At 37.9% G+C, this 17,921-nt stretch overlaps 2 protein-coding genes across 2 annotated transcripts in view; one reads left to right on the top strand and one right to left on the bottom strand.

The window, feature by feature from the left end:
- Positions 1-15,918, bottom strand: part of ttn.2 (titin, tandem duplicate 2) — a 216,303-nt gene extending 200,385 nt beyond the window's left edge. The window contains 3 exon segments of the mRNA XM_062061968.1: positions 4,524-4,627; positions 15,700-15,792; positions 15,883-15,918. Coding sequence (XP_061917952.1) covers positions 4,524-4,614 — 91 coding nt within the window. The 5' untranslated portion in view covers positions 4,615-4,627; positions 15,700-15,792; positions 15,883-15,918.
- A 22-nt stretch (positions 15,919-15,940) lies between these two features.
- LOC133659003 (alpha-tectorin-like) overlaps positions 15,941-17,921 on the top strand; it is a 60,170-nt gene continuing 58,189 nt past the window's right edge. The window contains exon 1 of the mRNA XM_062061594.1: positions 15,941-16,239. The gene's annotated coding sequence lies outside the window, so the exon portion shown is untranslated. The remainder of the gene's footprint in view (positions 16,240-17,921) is intronic.

Here is a 17,921-nt window from a genome sequence, read left to right as displayed (position 1 = left end):
TACAGGTATATATATATATATATATATATATATATATATATATATATATATATATATATATATATATATATATATATATATATATATATATATATATATATATATATATATATATATATATATACATACATACATACATACATACACACAGTATAGACAGGGTTTATTAGCGCCACACCTTGAAAATACAATTTGTTTTTTTTACTTGAAAACAAATTAAAGTCATAATATATTAAAGACCCCAGACGAAATGACACAAAGTCCGACCCTGTTTTTTACTTTTACCACCAATCTTAAGATAAAAAATGATACAATTCCAACAGGTTTTACCTGCCCAGTACACACTTTAGTCTCCGTGAGTCCAGGCTTCCCCGCCGAACACACAACAACACTTCCTCATTCTCCGCCAATCACCTTACAAGCACGGACGGTGTGTTTGCAAACATGGGAAAAACTGACATTAAATCCAAACCATACGAATATTAAACATTACCACAAGCATGTCTGCGATGTGGACGTAACCAGGTATACCCGTGGACAGCCATCTACAAAATGTGCAGCTTTTAAGGAGAGAAAGTCCAACTGGAGCAACAGCGCCAAGCAAGAGTTACGTCATGCTCGCTGCAGATAATAGGGAACGTGAGCTGGGTTTAGACCGTCATGAGACAGGTTAGTTTTACCCTGCGGATCAGGGCCGGCCCGTGGCATAGGCCGTATAGGCAAATGCTAAGGGCGCCGTCCATCAGAGGGGGGGGGGGGGGGGGGGGGAGGAAAAAAAAAAAAAAAAAAAAAAAGTTGGTACTATTATTTCTAAATACATAAAATAATCACATGTTAATTAAAATGCAAAGTAAAGCCTATTTAATAAAAATATTATTTGTTACAACATTACGATGCCCCTCCCCCGGCACGGTGCGCCCCCTCCCTTCCCGTATCATGACTCTTTTTGGACGTCACCACATAAAAAAATCAACACAAGATGTCAAAACGGCCAAAACTGTCAGGTGCCCAGGGAAGAAAAAAGAGAAAAGAAGAGGAGAAACGAGAAAAAGACAGAGGTAGCAGGTAGGTAACGTTAGCCTACATGAAATTATTTGTCTGTTACAGAATGTGTTAGTAACCTGGCTTTTTAGCATTAAGCTAATGTTACATGATTCGGCAATTGCTAATCAATAAATAGCTAGTTCTGTTTTAACGTCGGGTTAATATTGTGGAGGGGGCTAAATTGTTATGGAAAATAATAATGTAACGTTAGGTAATTACAGTACTCCCTGGTGTACAGTAATTTGTAAGTCATTCTAGTTCATGCAATATTAAAAAGCACAAATAGAGAACTCTGTAGGATCCCCTTTTTTTGTAATATAGTTGTTAAAGTCATACTGGTTTGATATCTTGTTTTGTGCAGTGCCTTATTTATATTGTATTTTTAATTTATTTTATGCAACTTGTTGACACGTTTTATTTTGTGTTTATGTATGTAAAAAATATTGTATTTCATATATTCATTTTTTATTTTTTGTATTCATTTATTTATCCATATTTTTGTTTATCTTGTTAACTATTCTGATTGTTAATTTGCTTTCTTTAAGTAAAAAAAAAGGTCAAAGACAAAGCTATTCGGTTTCTTGTGAGTATATACACTTCACTGCCGATGTGGGGGGGCGCCACCTAAAATTTTGCCTAGGGCACCAGATTGGTTAGGGTAGGGCCTGCTGCTGATGATGTGTTGTTGCAATAGCTGTCTCTAAACAGGTCTATAATAAGACCAGAAGAAAGATGCTAGATTTGTTGCTAGTTGTTTTTATTTTTTTTTTTAAGTAATTAAAAGTCTCTAAACACTTGAAAAAAATCTCAACAAATGACATTGTACAAAAAGCAGCAACAATTGAAAATATGGCAAAACAACCCCCAAAAAATGTTAAGACTAATTAATAACAGATTTGTTTTAGATGTATGTATAATTATTTTGAGCCTTCAAAAAGACAATCATATCATCATAGCAAATTATGCAAATTACTCGATGACGTCATGGTGACCACGCCCATAACCACACCACCACCGCCACCACTGATATATATTTATATATGTATATATTTAGTTTATTTTGGAGGGTGAGGGGGCCACAGCCATTCTAATGTTCCAAATGGGGTCGTGGAAAACAAATATTGGGAACCACCGCTGTAATTGTTTTTAGCTGCTCCTTTAAGCCCCAAAATGGTTGATAGTCAGCTAGTTAGCTATTAGCTCAATAGCTGATCAGAAGTTAGTTCATGCATTAAAAGGGCCCTGTATGCAAAACCAAAATTTCTTACGTATTCAGTGTTTCCCATAAACTGCCAAGATACCTGTGGCGGTGGGGGCGTGGCTACGGGCGTGGCTACGGGCGTGGTCACCATGACATCATCGAGTAATTTGCATAATTTACTACAATGATATGATTTTCTCTAAAAAGGCTCAAAAAATGTATACTTACTAATTAATAATAACAGTTTTGTTTTAAAAGTCCATCCATCCATCCATTTTACAATATAATTACAACACTTTATGTACATATTTATATACAGATTTGAACAATAAGTTATTCACTGAAATATATTTATTAATTGTGGTTCTTACAAAAAATATATCTTATAAAATATAAAAGCTAAAATGTCTCTTAAAGCTCTGCCCCTTTAATTAGTGCATACTAAATAATTTAACTTTAGCCTACTACTACAACCATATTATTTACCAGCAACATAAAGTGAAACAGAGGCAGAGGTGTCCTGCCACAGTCAGTAACAAATAAACAGAAAACAGTAGTGGTCAAATACAAATAAGGCAACAAGAGAAGAATCCTACACTTCTCTCTTGTAAAGTAAATCTGAACAGCCTATATGGGCATCTACATCAACTATATGATTTGCCTGAGAAGCTGGACAGGACAAAAAAAAATAAAAAAAAATGTTTTTAAATTTAATTTGTGGCGGACGTAATTCTTTCGTGGCGGGCCGCCACAAATAAATGAATGTGTGGGAAACACTGCTTTTGTTACCTGCTGTTGTGTATTTGGGATGTGCATAAGTCTCAAAAATGTATAATCAAACCCTGGAGGCATAGCGGAGATACTTATAAAATAATCTTGCCTTCCTTCCTACATCCACAAAACAAGCCGCATTTTTCGCACTGATGACGTCACCGGATTATCCATATGTGGTATAAATTTACCTATAGTACTTGGTGCAAGTCCGCCATTGTAATCCGACGTCGTAATCAGGTTCTTTATTTTTGGCTATTCTCTTGCTGTGGGGCCGACAGGCTCATACATGCACATGCATCCACCGCTTCTGCCATTTCTGATACAAAGTTGTGTATAGTTCGAACTTTGAGAGTAGACTCGCCATGGAAACGCTAAAAACTACAACAAAGAGAAGCAGGGAGAAGACGCTGTCAAAGTGGAAATATTAAATAAGCAATAAGACGAGACGCTCAGAAAGTGGCTTGAAAATGGTCTGCAAAACATCATTTATGCAACATCTTGACCAAAGAACCAGCATTGCATGTTATGTAGACCACAATGAAGTGTTTTAAATGTAGAAAAAATACCATAATATGACCCCTTTGGTGCGACCTATTACGGGTGTTCCAATTCAATATTATTATTACTCCAACATCAGCAAAAAACAAGTATCGGATTACCGTTTATCGGCTTGCATCCAAACTCTCCGATACAAGCAGTCCCGCAGCGTGTTTACTTGTGCAAAGTTATAGAGCAAGTAAACATCTAAATGTCTTCCACTAAGCACACAAATTTGGTCTTTTATTCTATTTTAGACAAGTCATGTACAAAAGCAAGTATGCAAAGTATCCAAGGAAGAAGCGAGTCAAAAAGTATCCAGTAACAAAATTATCATGATTTAATGAATTATTGTGGCCACTAGATGTCGCCAAAAAAACTATTACCAACCCACTTCACTTCAAGACAGCATAATTTTCGAATGAAACATGACTCTTATTTGAAACAATTCCTAATTAATAAAAAAAAAAAAAAAAGTATATTTTTTTTTTTACATTTTCGAGAATCTTTTTTAAATTGAGAATCGATTCTGAATTGAACTGTCACCACCAAGAATCAAATTGAATCGTGTGGTGCCCAAAGATTCACAGCCCTAATAAATATGTTTCTGTTTTTCATACTTGTTTGACCAACTTCCTTTGATAAAAATGTTTTCTAACATTCCACATTACAAACTTAAAGTATGTTAGGTTCCTGCTGATGTCATATCGGGTTAATATCGGGATCGGCCAAAACTCGAGGCTCCAATATAAGTATCAGGACACTCCTACTATTCATTATAATCAGTGGTAACCTAATTGCAGTTTAATAAACAACAAAGCTGGGCTTAGCTCTAAGCAAATGTTCCATGTCGTGGACATAGGAAGTCCATTTCTGATAGCTTTAGCACATTAGCATGATGAGCACAAACAAAATGGTGTCAGTCTTGAGGATGAGCCAACACCCCCCCCCAACCACTTCAACTTACCGCTAACTTGCGCCTCGAACGTGGCGGCACTACCCTCTAGTGCCACGACGCTCTGCAGCGGCTGCGTGAAAGTCGGCGCCTGTGTCGACATGTTGCTCGGCTCCCTGCAAGAGAAGAGAAACGGAAGGTCAGGAGGTCGTCGGTAACGCGGTAACCTGCATAGTCATGGTCCCGTCTTATCTCCGTGACGACCAGCAGGCCTGGCAGCCTAAGGGTTTATTTTGGGAGCGGGGTCATGTGGTGAGGGGGATTCTGAATGATCCTCAGAGAAATTAGATTTTTTAAAGGAATATTGTGTGAGCTCGTCTGATTGGTCAGTTGATTTGCGTTGGCGGGACAACATGCAGTTATTTTAGAAACTTATTTCATCTTTCCATGCTTTTCTTTGGAAAATGAGCATTATTATTGTGCGCTGAGCAGGAACCAGAAGTGACAAGAAGAAAAAACACAAACTTGGTTTTAAAGAACCGAATGAAAAGCCTTTGTTATGACTGGGAGGAAAAAGAAAAGCAATCCAAAGTATGACAGAAGGAGAATTATCCATGTCAATAAATGTGGTTAATTTATTCAGCAAAGTTATAAAGTTATAAAAAGTTGCAGCTGTTGTAGCTTGTCCAAAATAAAAGCCCGTCTGGGTGACACCAGGAGCTAAAAATAGCCCCCCAAACCCCCCCGCCACACCTCAGCTTGATTGACAAGCGGCATGTGCAGTAAGTGATAGCGAGCCGCTGATTCCCTTAAAAAGTCATCAGAGCATCGCCGCTATTCTGGGACGACGCATCACGGCCTTCACGCGGTCCTGCTTGGTGGTCACAAAGGTCCACAAAATCAAAAGTCAAAAACACCACGCACACTCACCTGTCAGGCGGGGATGCCGATTTGGGGGGAGGGGGGTACGGGGGCAGTAGGTGTCCAAGAAGTCCTAAATCCGGGTTTAGATGGACAATCCAACGCGAGAACAAGCGGACCTCGATGGAAGGCGAAAAAACCACTCACAAAAAAAACAAAACTACAGGCTCTCTCGGCCGTGTAGTTTTGTTTTTTATCCTCACAGCGCTCCCTCCTGCCGGGAACGCTGAGCCTGCTCAGAGGGGTCGGGTGCTCCTGAAGGGGGCTTTATACGGCTGTGATGTCACGCAGCCGGAGCACGCCATTGGTTGGACAGCAAGGCCTCACGCCGGGGGGGATTGGGGGGGGGGGCACTTTTATACAAGTTGGCCCGACTGACAGCTGTTTCGATCCATAAAGCACCCCCCCATCAAATTGCAATACCCTGAGGGGAGGGGGGGAACCTTTTGATTCTGTAACACCTTGCTGGACTCTTGTACAACATCCTACTGTACTCTTGTACAACATACGACTGTACTTTTGTACACCATACGACTGTACTCTTGTACACCATATTACTGTACTCTTGTACAACATCCCGCTGTACTCTTGTACAACATACTTCTGTATTCTTGTACAACATCCCGCTGTACTCTTGTACAACATACTTCTGTACTCTTGTACAACATACCGCTGTACTCTTGTACAACATCCCGCTGTACTCTTGTACAACATACTACTGTACTCTTGTATAACATACTACTGTACTCTTCTACGACATCCTTTTGTACTCTTGTACGACATCCTATTGTACTCGTCTATAACATACTACTGTAGTATTGTACGACATACTACTGTACTCTTGTACAACACACTACTGTAATCTTGTATAACATACTACTGTACTCTTTTACGACATCCTACTGTACTCTTGTACGACATCCTACTGTACTCTTGTACGACATCTTTTGTACTCTTGTACTACATCATTCTGTACTCTTGTACGACATACTACTGTACTCTTGTACAACATACTACTGTACTCTTGTACGACATACTACTGTAGTCTTGTACGACATACTACTGTACTCTTGTACGATATTATACTGTATTTTTCTATACCATCCTACTGTACTCTTGTATGACATACTACTGTACTCTAGTATGACATCCTACTGTACTCTTCTATATCATCATACTGTACTCTTCTACAACATATGACTGTACTCCCGTACGACATACTCCTGTAGTCTTGTTGTACAACTGTAATCTTGTACTACATCCTACTGTTCTCTTGTACGACATATTATTGTACCTTGTACAACATCCCACTGTACTCTTCTATCGTCGTCGTCGTCGTCGGCGGTCACTCGAAACGAGTATGACTGTCCTCCAAGGGATGTTAGGGTGGATTCCCTATATGGAGGACGCCTGTGCGTGGAATCTTTTAATGTGGGGAGACTGGTGCACGGTCAGCCACCACACAGTCCTTGGCATTGAGCGGGCCAGGGTCCAGTGGCATGGAAACCAAGACGACTGGGGACCCGTCTTTGCTGCAGCCTTCATCCGCCTTCCCAGCCGTTGTGGTGCATTCCGCTGCCGCCATCTTCCGCCTGGTCCACCGTTGAGGCGGTTTTCACTATTCGCCCATAGCTGGGGTTATTTACCCATAGCTGGGACAGGGGTTGACTGGGCACCAGGGCATGTCCACACACCGGTGGGCCTGCATGCCCCGTCTCTGGGGCCCCCTGCTGCTCCGAGATCCCGTACAACTTAGCCTGGAACCGCGAGGTTCCAGTTACCGTGTGTGGCCACGAGGAGGCATGTACGAGTCTTGACAATGGAGAGGCTATGTACCGGCTGAGGAGGCTTATGCACTCGGCTCCTCTTTTCGCCCTCTGAGACAGAGGGCTAGCCGGCGGCACTAGCTGAAAGCAATGAGTATCAGGCAGAAGCAGCATGCAGCATAGCAAGCAAAAGCGGCATGCAGCATGCACTAACTACAGGTACTACTACTCCAAGGCTACTGCACTAGACGCATCACATCGCCCTGTGCGATGTTTTCTGCACACACACACTCTTCTATAACATCTTACTTAGGGCTATATAAATAAACATTGATTGATTGATTGATACTCTTGTACGAAATCCTACTGTACTCTTGTACAACATCATCCTGTATTCTTGTACTACATCCTACTGTAGTCTTGTACGACATACTACTGTACTCTTCGACATCCTACAGTACTTTTGTACGACATACTACTGTACTCTTGTACGACAGTACTTTACTTTTGTACGACATACTAATGTACTCTTCTACGAAATACTACTGTACTCCTCTACAACATACTACTGCAGTTTTGTACAACTATACGATATTCTACTGTACTCTTGTACGACATACTATTGTACTCTTGTATGTCACACTACTCTTCTCCGCCACACTACTGTACTCTTGTATGACATACTCCTGTAGTATTCTATGACATACTATTGTACTTTTCTACGACATACCACTGTAGTCTTGATGTACTACTGTAGTCTTGTACGACATACTACTGTACTGTACAGACCGGACTGTGCTGTACTGGGTTCTACTGGAGTGAACAGGGGCGACATGGTGAGGTGAGAGGGGTCAGCGGTCGCTCTTGTTTGCATGCTGAAACGTGAGCGTGCGTCCTGACGTGGCCACGTGACCCTCTGATGACATCATGGGCAGAAGTAGCACAGCAGCTTAAAAAAATAAAGAACACTAATTGTTTTTTGTTGGAAAAATCCAGGAAACACAATCAATTACAACATAATTTCAAATAAAGTACGGCCCACTACATTGTGTTTGAGTGTGTGTTTGTTGGGCAAGGGAAGTGGCGTCTTATCTTAAGATATTCATATTGCAGTGAGATCTTATTTCTATCATTACACGTTATCTGTGTGTGTTTAATGTGTGTGTGTGACACCATTTGGCTGCATTGTAGCGTAAAACCTTTCACTAAATGTGCAGAGTTGGGCAATAGCGCGCTACAAGTAGCGACGTTACGGAGCCTAACTACATTTCTGAGTAGCGTGGGACTAGCATCGCTCCTTTTTGAGCCAGTAGCGATTCCTGTAGCTTAGCTATTTTTAGACCTATGTAACAAGGTAGCGTCCTTCAAACGCTGCACGCTACATAGAGAGCAAATGGACTGCAAATCCAAGTGGATAAACAAGAAAATACAGAGAAAATATGAATGGGTGAATGAGAATGTCCATATATACTGGGAAAATCCCTGACGATTTGTTTGTTTATGCATGATGGGTCACGATTGCCTAAGGTTAGAGCGAAACATTAGCCTGTCTTGACTCATCATATGTCACACGTGATGCAGTGTTTACGGAAATGAACATGGCTGTCGGGCTCAAATACAGTAGCATATTACACCTAAGTATTCATTCAAATCAAGGCAGAGTTTTTTTTTTCAACACGTATATTCAATATTGTGGGCCACTGTAACATTACAAACAGTTTGAACTGTAACACTGTGTTTAAATATAGGAAAATAAAACACTGTAATTAATTAACAATTTAAAAATAAAATTAACTGCACATAAGTTGCATAAATATTGTACTGAAATAAATGAAAATGTACTTAAAAGGATATATATGTACTATATATATATATATGTACTATATATATATATATATATGTACTATATATATATATATATATATATATATATATATATATATATATATATATATATATATATATATATATACACACACACACTACCGTTCAAAAGTTTAGGGTCACCCAAACAATTTTGTGGAATAGCCTTCATTTCTAAGAACAAGAATAGACTGTCGAGGTTCAGATGAAAGTTCTCTTTTTCTGGCCATTTTGAGCGTTTAATTGACTCCACAAATGTGATGCTCCAGAAACTCAATCTGCTCAAAGGAAGGTCAGTTTTGTAGCTTCTGTAACGAGCTAAACTGTTTTCAGATGTGTGAACATGGTTGCACAAGGGTTTTCTAATCATCAATTAGCCTTCTGAGCCAATGAGCAAACAGATTGTACCATTAGAACATTGGAGTGATAGTTGCTGGAAATGGGCCTCTATACACCTATGTAGATATTGCACCAAAAACCAGACATTTGCAGCTAGAATAGTCATTTACCACATTAGCAATGTATAGAGTGTATTTCTTTAAAGTTAAGACTAGTTTAAAGTTATCTTCATTGAAAAGTACAGTGCTTTTCCTTCATAATATATAAGGACATTTCAATGTGACCCCAAACTTTTGAACGGTAGTGTATATATATATATATATATATATATATATATATATATATATATATATATATATATATATATATATATATATATATATATACATACACAGTTGTGCTCATAAGTTTACATACCCTGGGAGAAATTATGATTTATTGGCCATTCTTCAGAGAATATGAATGATAATACAAAAACCTTTCTTCCACTCATGCTTAATGGTTGTGTGAAGCTATTTATTGGCAAACAACTGTGTTTACTCTTTTTAAATCAAAATGACAAAATAAAGTACCAAAATGACCCTGATCAAAAGTTTACATACCCCAGTGACTTTGATCTGATAACATGCACAAAAGTTGACACAAACAGGTTTGAATGGCTAATCAAGATTCAAATCCTCACCTGTGACATGTTTGTTTGTAATTAATGTGTGTGTATAAAAGGTCAGTGAGTTTCTGGGCTTCTGACAGACCATTGCATCTTTTATCCAGTGCTGCACACATGTTTCTGGATTCTGAGTCATGGGGAAGGCAAAATAATTGTCAAAGGATCTACGAGAAAAGATAATTGAACTGCATAAAACAGGAAAGGGGTATAAAAAGATATCCAAGGAATTGGGAATGCCAATCAGCAGTGTTCAAACGCTGATTAAGAAGTGGAAAATGAGGGATTCAGGTAGACCAGCAAAGATTTCAGCCACAACTGCCAGGAAAATTGTTCGAGATGCAAAGAAAAATCCACAAATAACTTCAGCTGAAATACAGGACTACAGTATCTGAAAATTGTGGTGTGGCTGTTTCAAGATGCACAATAAGGAGGCACTTGAAGAAAAATGGGCTGCATGGTCGAGTGGCCAGAAGAAAGCCATCACTCCAAATTACTTTGTTCCAGAAGTTTTGAGGCTTGTCTCTGTGCTGTTTGGCGTAATGTAAGCGGGATACTTTGTGACATTTGCGCAGAAATGGCTTTCTTCTGGCGACTCAACCACAGCTGTGAAAACATATTTTTTTTGCCTAACCCTATAGTTAAGAAATTATTGGTCAAAAGACACTCGCGCCATGTTTGCTTCCAACTTTGAGCTGGCCATATGACATCTCTTTTAATTAAGAGTCTTTTTTGCCGTGTAAACATGCATAACCATACACAATCAAATAATGTTTTTTTATTTATTTTTTTATTTACGCTTAATGGTGTGCAAGTTAAAATTAAAGAAAGAGTGCCCGAAGCCATGTTCACCCACTGTTACGCACACAAGCTGAACTTAGTGCTATTGCATTCAGCAAAGTGCATGCCCGAGTGTCGCACGTTTTTTAAAACAGCTGAGGGACTAGCCTCATTTTTCAGCAAGTCCACAAAGCGCACTCACTTGCTGGATGATGTTGTCAAGCGCCGTTTACCCAGAGCAGCGCCCACAAGATGGAGCTCTAACTCTAGGCTGCTGCAGACAATAAGCATGCATCACGATGATCTGCGCGTTATTTCACATCATCATTGAAAATCCTGACAGCTGGGATAATGACACACTGATGATAGCAGCAGGATACGATCAGTGGCTGTCAAAAGCATCTACATCAGGGGTCACCAACGCGGTGCCCGCGGGCACCAGGTAGCCCGTAAGGACCAGATGAGTAGCCCGCTGGCCTGTTCTAAAAATAGCTCAAATAGCAGCACATACCAGTGAGCTGCCTCTATTTTTTAAATTGTATTTATTTACTAGCAAGCTGGTCTCGCTTTGCCCGACATTTTTAATTCTAAGAAAGACAAAACTCAAATAAAATTTGAAAATCCAAGAAAATATGTTAAAGACTTGGTCTTCACTTGTTTAAATAAATGCATTAATTTTTTTACTTCGCTTCTTATAACTTTCAGAAAGACAATTTTAGAGAAAAAAATACAACCTTAAAAATGATTTTAGGATTTTTAAACACATATACCTTTTTACCTTTTAAATTCCTTCCTCTTCTTTCCTGACAATTTAAATCAATGTTCAAGTAAATGTATTTTTTTTATTGTAAAGAATAATAAATACATTTTAATTTAATTCTTCATTTTAGCTTCTGTTTTTTTCGACGAAGAATATTTGTGAAATATTTCTTCAAACTTATTATGATCAAAATTCAAAAAAATTATTCCGGCAAATCTAGAAAATCTGTAGAATCAAATTTAAATCTTATTTCAAAGTCTTTTGAATTTCTTTTAAAATTTTTGTTCTGGAAAATCTAGAAGAAATAATGATTTGTCTTTGTTAGAAATATAGCTTGGTCCAATTTGTTATATATTCTAACAAAGTGTAGATTGGATTTTAACCTATTTAAAACATGTCATCAAAATTCTAAAATTAATCATAATCAGGAAAAATTAGTAATGATGTTCCATAAATTCTTTTAATTTTTTCAAAAAGATTCGAATTAGCTAGTTTTTCTCTTCTTTTTTCGGTTGAATTTTGAATTTTAAAGAGTCGAAATTGAAGATAAACTATGTTTCAAAATTTAATTGTCATTTTTTGCGTGTTTTCTCCTCTTTTAAACCGTTCAATTAAGTGTAAATATCATTAATTATTAATAATAACATAGAGTTAAAGGTAAATTGAGCAAATTGGCTATTTCTGGCAATTTTTTTAAGTGTGTATCAAACTGGTAGCCCTTCGCATTAATCAGTACCCAAGAAGTAGCTCTTGGTTTCAAAAAGGTTGGTGACCCCTGATCTACATGCTTTCTCCTTATGGTATATGAGGACATTTTCAATGAGACTAATGCACTTTTTAGAGTGCTGCAAAACAAAGTGATGGACATTGAATATGGTCTTGCACGCATCCGCGACACCATTGCAGCTCTCGAGCGCATGAGACTGGAGTTCAAAAGTTTCTGCGACTCATTTAAGAAGAAATGCAGCGCACTTGGCCTGGCAGAGAGTGGAGGCAGACAGTCAATTAGATTTGAACAAAAACGAGTGTTCTGTAACATTCTGGATGACATAAGCTATCGCATGAAGGCTAGGTTTGATAATTTTGGTGAGCTGGCTTTCCTTGGTTTGGTTGATTGTTCAAAATTCAGTGAAATGTCAAAACATTTTGATGACACAAAACTGCAGAGCCTGTCAAAATATGCCAGATTCTTTGACTTTGTGCAACTAAAGGCGGATCTTGTTGGACTGTATAGTTCACAAACGGTGAGGGATGAATGTAAATCTCCTGGACAGCTTCTCAGCTTTTTGGCCCAGAAGGACCTCATCCAAACTGTTCCTGAGGCGACAAAGTTACTCCAGCTAGTGCTCACTGTTCCAGCTACTACAGCATCGGTGGAGCGGTCATTCTTAGCACTGAAAAGAATCAAAACATACCGTCGGAACAGGACCGATCAAGGACGACTTTTTTCCCTGGCAGTCATCTCCATCGAGACAGAGAGACTTTTAAAACTGAAGAAAGATAAGGAAGACTTATACAAACAAGTTATCGATGCTTTTGTTCAGAAGGAGCGGCGCATGGACTTCATTTATAAGTAAAGGTAAGACCATAGTAACGTTTTTTTTATTAAATGTGCTTTTTTGTGTGCTACAGTTTGTATGTGTAAAGAATGCTGGTATGAGCTTTTAAACATGACCCGCTAACTGCTGCCAATCAAATGGTGAATAAGATACTCTTTAGGGTTCATATGTTTGTAAATCTGACTGTGATGAAGTCAGTGCCTCACCAGCCATGAACCTCACCGCACGTCACTGTTATACAAACATCAGTTCATGCCTCACGGTGACTGGTGTTTTGCGTGCAACATGGTCTTCGGCACTCAACATAGAAATAGAGAAAGATACCTGGGACCAGGTTTTGAAACAACTCCACTCTTCCTCGATCTGTGCAAGGCACAGTGTCATACAATGTAAGGTGGTACACAGAGTCCACTGGTCCGAAACCAAACTGGCTTGCGTTTTCCCTGGACTTGATCCATATTGCGATATGTGTCATCAAGGGGTAGCCGATCTCACCCATATGTTTTGGACCTGCCCTGCTCTGTCCCAGTTTTGGAAATCTGTGTGTCTTTCACTCTCAGCTGTAACTTCAGTACATATTAGTCCCTCTCCCATAGTTGTGTTATTCGGATTGGTACCTCCAAACGTCTCACAGCCGATCCATTTTGCTGATCTTGTGGGTTTTCTTAGCTTACTTGCAAGGAGGGCCGTCCTAATGCGTTGGAAGAATCCCAGCCCCCCCCCCCCCTCTCACTCAACGTGGATAAGAGATGCTCTGTCCTTCATGAGGTTGGAAAACATAAGGCACTGTCTTTGGGGCTCTGATGCAAAGTTCAACAAAATATGGCAGTCATTTCAGGAACATGTTGATTCCCTGAGCCTGAATGCTGCTGCTATTGTTTAGGTGATCAACTTAAAATTCTCAGTTTACTTCCAAAACATTATACGTTCCAAGGTATAGTATATAACGGTATAGTTTTTTGGTTCTTTTTTTGGGGGGGTTGCCAGGGGGGGGGCTCATGTATATGTCTGTGTGTATGTTTGTAAACAGATATGCATATCCTTGGTTTTATTTTTTCATAACACTTTGCTGTATTGGTGTATGTGGGTGTGTGTGTGTGCGTACAGTATGTATGTATGCATTAGGGTTGTACGGCCAACATTAGTAAATAACCGCGATACTAATGAATCATTTTTGGTACTATACCGCCTCTGAAAAGTACCGGTCCCCACCCCTCCGCGCCCCCCGTCGTCGTCACGTTGTGTCATTGCTGGTATACGAGCATAGGATCATGTTCGGCAGCGCACAATCACAGAGTACTTACAAGCAGACACAGTGTGTAGACAGAAAAGGGAGAAAGGACGCATTTTGGCTTAAAAACTAGCGATAAAGGCGAAATTATAACACTGAAACGCCCTCAGGAAGAGGTGTTTTAAGACATGGCTAGTTATTTGGAGAGGCAACTTTATTTGTTGCCTCCATGGCAACAAATAAAGTAAGTTTCTTACAAGTATCATCCCTGCAGGACGAGGAATATCTCAACATGCTTCACGACACACCGTAGCTCACCGGCGTCAAAATGTAAACAAACGCCATTGGTGGATCTACACCTGACATCCACTGTAATGATACCAAGTACAGGAGCGATACTACAATGATTACGTCGAAATTTTTTGGCATCACAACATCTTCTTTTTTTTAATGTTATGTCTATAAACTCAGGAAATATGTCCCTGGACACATAAGGACTTTTAATATGACCAATGTATGATCCTGTAACAACTTGGTAATGGATTTATACGTAAATTTGTGGTATCATCCAAAACTAATGTAAAGTAGTCAAACAGCAGAAGAATAAGTGATTATTACATTTTAACAGAAGTGTAGATAGAACATGTTAAAAAAGAAAGTAAGCAGGTATTAACAGTAAATGAACAAGTAGATTAATAATTCATTTTCTACCACTTGTCCTTAATAATTTTGACAAAATAATAGAATGGAAAATTACACAATATTTACTGCATACGTCAGCAGACTAAATTAGGAGCCTTTGTTTTTTTACTTACTACTAAAAGGGAAGTTGTCTAGTATGTTCATTATTTTATTTAAGGACAAACTTGCAATAAGAAACATATGTTTAATGTGCCCTAAAAAAAATTGTTGAAATAAAGCAATTTTTTGTGGTGCCCTTTATTTAGAAAAGTATCGAAAAGTTTTTAGTACCGGTACCGGTACCAAAATATATGCATATACTAGTATGCATATATATACTTTTTTTTCTCCACTTTTAGTCTTATTGAAATGTGTCTTACCTCCTTCCCCCCTTTGTTTGTTGTGTTTTGTAAGCATTTGCATTGCCAACATTTCAATGTTGTTTTTTTTTGATAGATTGAGACTTTTATTAGTAGATTGCACAGTACAGTACATATTCCGTACAATTGACCACCAAATGGTAACACCCGAATACGTTTTTCAACGTGTTTAAGTCGGGGTCCACTTTAATCAATTCATGGTAATTCGTGTATATTTTAAATGTTAAATCCTAAATGAATCTTGAATTAAAGAAAAATAAAAGCTCAAGAAGTCAATAAGTGTGTGGACAACTTAAAAACTTACCCGTTTAATAATTGGCAGAATGTTCCAGAACAGGGGGTCTTTAACCCCCAAACTGATGGAGCGATTGAGCGGGGACCATCGTTGCCATCCGTCCTTTGAAAACGGAATAGTCACATATTTAGAAACAATACTTGTAACCTTTTGAGCCATCAAGAGGCGCACTTTGTGCTGTATTTTTATTACCGTGAGAATTTAAAAATGTCCGTAAACCATCAAAAGATTCCATCGAAATGACAACAGCTGGCAAGTCCTCCACAGACTAAGCCACTCGATGCCAGAGTGCCTGATTGCTCACCTACCAAACTATTTGAAGATCGACTTTTCTGCCCTCTGGGAATTCTCTTTGCCTTGCCTGTCAGTCACATTGCCTCCGTTCAGCGGCAGCTTGCTACCTAGCGTTAGCTGCACAAGTCTTCCAAATGTGACTTTTGAGCACAATGCCATTTCTGTAAAAAAAAAAAAAAAAAGGGAGTAATTGGGAGAGTTGGGAGTTCGTTTTTGTCCGACGCGGAAGCGACAAGTGGCTATCACGTCTGAGAGGTAAGTGCTATCTTAACTACTTTGCTCTCTTGTTGTCTTGTCCTCATAACATTAGTCATTTACCCAAACAGTCAAACATAAACACAACGTGTCCAGCTTTACACTACAGGTGATTATCATAAAGTAATATAAGTAAAAGGCAAATATCACCACTCTCATTTGTTTTTGTCCAAGTATTTTTTCAAAGCTTTAAAAAGTCAAAGACCTGCTCTACATACTTGCCAACCTTGCGACCTCCGAATTCGGCAGATTGTGGGCGGGGTTAAGGGGGGAGGAGTATATTTATAGCTAGAATTCACTGAAATTAAAGTGTTTCTTATATATATATATATATATATATATATATATATATATATATATATATATATATATATATATATATATATATATATATATATATATATATATATATATTAGGGGTGTGGGAAAAAATCGATTCGAATTCGAATCGCGATTCTCACGTTGTGCGATTCAGAATCGATTGTCATTTTAAAAAAATCTATTTTTTGATTTTGATTTTAATTTTTAAATTGTTTATTTTTTTAATTAATCAATCCAACAAAACAGTACACAGCAATACCATAACAATAAAAAAAGTCTGCGGGCTACAGAGCGTTTTCTGTTCGGGCTCCAGTACTATGGAATGCCCTCCCGGTAAAAGTTAGAGATGCTACCTCAGTAGAAGCATTTAAGTCCCATCTTAAAACTCATTTGTATACTCTAGCCCAGGGATCACCAACGTGGTGCCCGCGGGCACCAGGTAGCCCGTAAGGACCAGATGAGTACCCCGCTGGCCTGTTCTAAAAATAACTCAAATAGCAGCACTTACCAGTGAGCTGCCTCTATTTTTTAAATTGTATTTATTTACTAGCAAGCTGGTCTCGCTTTGCTCGACATTTTTAATTCTAAGAGAGACAAAACTCAAATAGAATTTGAAAATCCAAAAAATATTTTAAAGACTTGGTCTTCACTTGTTTAAATAAATTCATTATTTTTTTTACTTTGCTTCTTATAACTTTCAGAAAGACAATTTTAGAGAAAAAAATACAACCTTAAAAATGATTTTAGGATTTTTAAACACATATACCTTTTTACCTTTTAAATTCCTTCCTCTTCTTTCCTGACAATTTAAACCAATGTTCAAGTAAATTTATTTTTTATTGTAAAGAATAATAAATACATTTTAATTTAATTCTTCATTTTAGCTTCTGTTTTTTCGACGAAGAATATTTGTGAAATATTTCTTCAAACTTATTATGATTAAAATTTAAAAAAAATTATTCTGGAAAATCTAGAAAATCTGTAGAATCAAATTTAAATCTTATTTCAAAGTCTTTTTAATTTCTTTGAAAAAATTTTGTTCTGGAAAATCTAGAAGAAATAAAGATTTGTCTTTGTTAGAAATATAGCTTGGTCCAATTTGTTATATATTCTAAAAAAGTGCAGATTGGATTTTAACCTATTTAAAACAGGTCATCAAAATTCTAAAATTAATCTTAATCAGGAAAAATTACTTAATGATGTTCCATAAATTATTTTTTTAAATTTTTTCAAAAAGATTCGAATTAGCTAGTTTTTCTCTTCTTTGTTTCGGTTGAATTTTGAATTTTAAAGAGTCGAAATTGAAGATACACTATGTTTCAAAATGTAATTGTCATTTTTTTGTGTTTTCTCCTCTTTTA

Source organism: Entelurus aequoreus, linkage group LG10 (assembly GCF_033978785.1).
Source record: "Entelurus aequoreus isolate RoL-2023_Sb linkage group LG10, RoL_Eaeq_v1.1, whole genome shotgun sequence".
Taxonomy (NCBI): Eukaryota; Metazoa; Chordata; class Actinopteri; order Syngnathiformes; family Syngnathidae; genus Entelurus; species Entelurus aequoreus.
This window is presented reverse-complemented; position numbering and strand designations above follow the sequence as displayed.